Source organism: Lithobates pipiens, unplaced genomic scaffold (genome assembly GCF_037356315.1).
Source record: "Lithobates pipiens isolate NorthernLeopardFrog02 unplaced genomic scaffold, aLitPip1_a1.2 Scaffold_3, whole genome shotgun sequence".
Classification (NCBI taxonomy): Eukaryota; Metazoa; Chordata; class Amphibia; order Anura; family Ranidae; genus Lithobates; species Lithobates pipiens.
Genome location: NW_027507790.1, coordinates 107,152,971 through 107,158,970, shown reverse-complemented (window position 1 = coordinate 107,158,970; position 6,000 = coordinate 107,152,971). Strand labels below are relative to the sequence as shown.

At 45.4% G+C, this 6,000-nt stretch overlaps 1 protein-coding gene across 1 annotated transcript in view; it reads left to right on the top strand.

Moving 5' to 3' along the window:
- Positions 1-574: 574 nt before the first annotated feature.
- PRRC1 (proline rich coiled-coil 1) overlaps positions 575-6,000 on the top strand; it is a 43,488-nt gene continuing 38,062 nt past the window's right edge. Inside the window, exons 1-2 of the mRNA XM_077462147.1 lie at positions 575-733; positions 5,198-5,322. Coding sequence (XP_077318273.1) covers positions 5,214-5,322 — 109 coding nt within the window. The 5' untranslated portion in view covers positions 575-733; positions 5,198-5,213. The remainder of the gene's footprint in view (positions 734-5,197; positions 5,323-6,000) is intronic.

Sequence of the window (6,000 nt, the reverse complement as noted above, 5' to 3'; positions counted from 1 at the left end):
ACTCGGCATACCTTCATCTTTCACATTATGCAAAAAAAAATGCCGTGCGCGATAAAAAGTTGCAACGACCGCCATCGTATTCTCTAGGGTTTGCATATATATATATATATATATATATATATATATATATATATGTTTGGGGGGTTCTATGTAATTTCTAGCAAAAAATGATGAATTTTCCATGTAGGAGAGAAATGTCAGAATTGGAAGTTTTAGTTTTTTTATGAAGTTTGTTATTGTAAAGTAATGACACAAGGGTGAAGGAGCCTTTGCAGAATTCCGAGGACAATAATCTGCCACCCTCCATACACAAGCAGCCAGGTCACAGGGTTCTCTGCAGCTCCGAGAGCAGTTCTAACTTCTAAGCCTGGTGTTCAGCTTTTCTCTGAGAAGTTTCTAGGAAGCGGAAGCGGAAGTAAAACAAACGAGCGTTCTCGGCCTCCCAGCACATTCTCATGAAGCCTGTGTATAGTGTACACCCAGCTCCCAGCAACCAGCGCTTCCTCACCAGCCCCGCCCATCATCCAATGGTGGCTCTGGGGGAATCCCTGCCTGTAGTGACTCCGCCCCCCCCGGCCCGGTCCAGCTCTGTCCCCGCCCAGTCCGGGTTACGTGGCAGCGCTGCCGTCAGCAGCAAATCGGCGGCGGACATATTACACCGGCCTGTGTGCGGGGAGCGGAGTGAGTGAGAGGGCCCCAGCCTCTGTTCCTGTACTAGACGGACATTGTGCAGGTGAGTGCATCCTCTGTGATAGTACGGAGGAGTAACTACAGGTAGGTGTGTCACTCATCTCTCCTCCAGCTACGCATTCCTCACACCCTGGACGCACACACCATGCATTTCATTTTATATAGAGATAGGAAGGGGCACATACACTGGGGAGATATCCATTCACTTCCAATCAATGTGTTGTCACCCACACAGGAAGTGAGCTGAAAACTGCATCAGGGGCAGCAGTGTCTGGAGCTTGTAACATGTCCCCATTCAGATATACACGACTATTGTTTCCTGTGGTCACTGGGACAGGAAGTCAGGGGGAATTAGATGAAGCAACACAACTCTGTAGGGGACCAGAGATAGAAAGTCTGCATTGTGACTCAATGAGATAATGTACTACTGAGATCTATAGTTAGTAGTGTTGGAATGTTTGCAAAACAAGTATGCACCCATATTGATTAAATGTGAACTCCAGGCACAATAATTCATATTAGTAGTAGTAGTTGTATAGTGCCGTCAATTTGCTCCCTGTCATCAAGGAGCTTACAATCTAATGTCCCTAACTCACATTCATATACTAGGGCCAATTTAGACAGAAGCCAATAAACCTACCAACATGTCCTTGGAATGTGGAAGGAAGCCGGTGTTCCCGGAGGAAACCCACACAGGCACAGGGAGAACATGCAAACTCCAGGCAGGTAGTGCCGTGGTTGGGAATCGAACCAGCGACCCTTTTTACTGCTAGGCGAGAGTGCTAACCACTACACCCAGTATATTCCTCAATGCAAAGGATAGAAATTAATTTTCTGTGCACCAAGCCCAGATATGACTTTGTAAAAGTAGCAGTGACATCACCACTGGGCTCAGCAGGCTCCACCCACTACAGGCTGTCTGCAGAGAACTATAGGAGGGGGCGGATGCAAGACCAGTCACCCTGCACAAGGTGGTTGAGCAGCAGTGACTGGTCTTTATTACAGGATCTCTGGTACAGAGGCAGCTGCGTTTTACACTGAATTACTGCACAGATCTGGAAGAAATACACAAAGCGCACCAAGAGCCCAGGAAAAATAAACTCAGATGTTTGCTTATCCCAGTTCCATGTGCATTTATTATTATATTGCATTTGCGTCTGCAAAGCATTGCATCCAGGTTTGTGGGTGCAATGCTCCTGCAGATTCGTCCTCCGGGTGCAGACCTTCAGTTACAGGGATGGAGGAAAATCAAGGCTGGCATCACTGCACTTGTGCCATTGAGAACTAAAAGGCCCTGCGCCATGGTGGCTAATCTAAATGTGACAGGCGCTAGCCAGGAGAAGAACCCTCAGATCATGTGTGTGGGTGGTGTTCTGCAGCCTGATCGTGTTTTATGGTATATACCAGGGATATGCAATTAGTGGACCTTCAGCTGTTGCCAAGCTACAAGTCCCATCATGCCTCTGGGTGTCATCCTTGTGACTGTCAGCAGGGCCGTCTTTAATACTGATTGGACCCTGGGCAAACATTTTCTTGGGGGGGGGGGTTTGCTCTCCACCTGCTCTGAGACATACAATAAATAGCAGCTAGACTTAAAATCAGTTTACTGTATCAGATCAGGCAGTTATTGCGATTTGGATACCAGTGGTTACAGCATATCATTACTGCTTATTGACTGGTTGCTAGAGGTTACAGCACACATTACGGCTCACTGATTAGTTGCTAGAGGTTACAGCTAATTATTTCTGATTGTTAATTGGTTACTAGAGATTACTGTAAAGTAATACTCTTCACTGATTGGTTGCTGGAGGTTACAGCACATCATCTCCTCACTGCTGGGGAGCATGATACACATATGAATGCCACCTTTATTTACATATCAATGCTGCCGGTGTTCTGGCATATAGTGTCCTCGTACGGGGCAGAAGAAGCTTCGGAAATTCTCCGAAGCTGAGCGGCGTCTGCGCCGTGAGCGGAGGTGGTAGCCCCACCATCCAAGCGGACATAGGGTTCGGAAAATTAGAGGGCCCTTCCCTCGCCACGCTTCGCTCGCCACGCTTCGGGCTCGGCTTCGCTGCGCTCGGCTCTTTTTTTATTCCTACTCTATGTCCACTTGGATGGTGGGGCTAGAACCTGGACTCACGGCGCAGGCGCCGTTCATCCTCGGCTATTTTCGGAATCTGTGTTGCTGTGTACTGCGCATGTGCAGTACACAGCAGACACTATCTGATGGGGGACCTTATATGATGGGACACCGGCTGCATCTATTTACTTAGTAATGCTGCCACTATTTACATATGAATGCCAGTTATTTACATGTAAACACAGGGGTCTACAGGTGAGTTATCTGTACACAACAATAGGGCAGAGCTTGGCAGCATTAGTACCATCACTTCACACTGAGATATTGGGACATGGCACAGGACTAAAACTTCAAGGGAGTTTAAACTGGGATAGTTGGCAAGTATGAGGCAGCTGCTTTGGGCCCCACAACAGTGACAGGGCCCATGGCAGCTGCCCCTTTTGCCCTGCCTTAAAAATGGCCCTGGCTGTCGGTCTTGCTACGCATTATGGGACTTGTAGTTCTGCAACAGCTGGAGGTCTGCTAATTACATATCCCTGGTATATAGTAAATACGTGAGTAACCTTTTCATGGTGAGGAAGATGAACATATATTTTATGCTAGCCATTCATGGTCTGATTTTCTGTTGTTCCACCCTGAGTCTGAAAGAGCCAAGATCAGCCGGTTCCCTCATCCATGATAACTGGGCAAAAGGAGGGATCTCTACTGCCAGGTATTGTGTTCAAGTAGCCTGTGGCCGGCAGAATACTATATCATTGATGAACTGTGACTGTATGTAATAGGACCCAGTAACTGTTTGGCCAATGATATTCAACCCGGCTCAGTTACTTATTAAATCCATTTGTCAAGCTAGGTGGTGATTGCAGTTGCCCCCCCCCCCCACTTCTCAAATTTTGGCCAATTCAGCAAGAATCGGATCCAATTCTAACCATCTAAGGCCAATTAAAGTGACCATAAACTCTAGTTTTAGAGTTCTAGTTTCTGTTCTCAGCCTCCTTCAAATCTCCAAAGTCTTTTTTTCATTTACTGCTGGGATCTGACTTCCTGTTAGAGGGTGGTTACATTCCTTCTCTATGGTCCTCTGTATGAAGGGTATAAAGGATGATGGCCACCCTCTGTTGCTCTCTCCCAAGATTGACAATGGGGTGCGTAGTGTGCCTAGTGCAGTGCACATGACTGCAACTAACATTCACCGCTAGTTCACTTCCCAGCAAATGGAAGTGATGGAGAAAAGAAGAGGTTCGTCAGTTCATAGAGGATGTTACAGGGAAGCATAACTACACGGTAGAACAGATTACATGGCATATAGATTACAGGGCCATTAAAGTGGTATTAAACCAAAAATGTAATATATCCACTTTAACCCCTTCCTGTCACTACCTCCTGGCCCTTTAAGAACTTCTAGATGCTGGGAGATGCCCATTTAGGTCATGTGACTAATATGATTGGCGGTCACATGATCGATCTGGAGTTTTCAGCAAGTATGCATCAGGAGATTTCTGGTCCCCGCCAGTGACTGTGGTGGGAGCACGCAGGGCATGTGCTCTCAGCACAGTTTTGTGGTGGAGCATGCAGAAGAGAAGCCCAAAATGCTGGAAGGGGACCCCAGAAGAGGAGGTTTGCAGTTGCTCTGTGCAATACCATTGCATAGAGCAGGAAGGTATACCACGTTTATTTTAAGAAAAAGTAATAGGGGCCTTTACAACTGCTTTAAGGTTTTTTTAAAGTGATTTTTTTTTTCCCCTTCTTTCTTATGTAACAATATTGGGCTGCATTTTTACAAAACGTACACCACTGTATTTGAAGGAGGTGAACAGGGCACATAGAAAACAATTAACGTGTGCCCTTCCATTGAGCCTGCTTTGATCTATGCTATGCAGGTCAGTGTGGCTCAATGTTCATGGTGTGAATTAGCCTTTAAACTGGTGAAGGGTGGTGTATGAATGGCAACCTAAAAAACTTTCTCAAGTGGAGTATAAAGGGGGGGGGGGGGGGGGTGTGTGGCAGAAACTTCTGGCCCCCACCTATTTAGTGACTAATACGGTGTGCTCATATGAAGACCAGCATTCATGGCGGAGGACGATTTTGCCCACTGTGCCCCAATAATAGTAGCTACTAGATCTACTATATCCAGACCGCACATGAAAAACGTCTAATAGTTTTTTTTTTTTTTTTTGTTAAGGCCCTAATTCAGTACTGTAAAAGTATGTGATAATTAAACATGTCATCTGCTTAACCATGATGTTAGCTTGTCCTTGTTCTCTTTCTATGATTTCAGTTGTTTTGTCCATAATAGAGGCTAATATATTTACAGCTATACTGTAGTTTACATTAGCCTATTGCTTGTATATAATTTAAGTTATTGTATGCTGTACAAAAAAAAAAGTAATTGTTAAACTGTTCAGTAAACAATTTTTACTACAGTGCCCCGTCACTGAAAATGATGGAAGAGAGTGGCATTGAGACAACACCTCCCGGGACCCCACCCCCCAGTACCTTAGTGACATCGATTGGTATTGCTACACCTGTGGCCACCCCAGTTCCACCAGGTAGGATTTGTTGCTTGGAAATGTAACTGATTACTCTGGCTGCTCCTGTATCGGGGATAAGAGGTAGAGCTCCAAGACAGGCTAGTGGCTGGAAAACATGGCTGCTGCAGAAAGTGTCTACATGTATTTTTATGGCGATGGAGAATTTGCCCCTTTTAGATACACAGATGGCCATCTGACAGAGGCTCAAACTTTACCAGCTGTGTCCAAAATGAAATTTAGTTTTGGCTGCAATTGGGCTTTAAAATGGAACAATTTTATTTAGTTTCCACCAAAACTCTTGGAAATTGCAAGTTAAAACACTGGTGCATGCATTTATAATTGCAAGCCTTTGTGTCTTGTGACTTTGTTGGAAGTGGCTGTGTGGGCAAAGCAACGGGACCTGGGAATCTTTATGACCCCTCCGCTTTATCTCTGCAAGCTGCTTGGCTTAGAGGTCATAGGCTTTACAGCCATCCCTCTTAATATGTCACACATTAGGGGCAGACCACAGCACTGCATAGAATAATGTGGCCCCTTCCAGTCCTTTCCCATTTTTCTTTTTTATCATTTGATTTACAGCTGTATTTAGGAAAACAAGTAACAATAAGTGGCTGATAGAAGAGTAGGGGAGAGGGAGAGGATTGTCCTATTGCACTCGTATTTTCTTACAGTATACAAAAGTGTCAACTACAAATG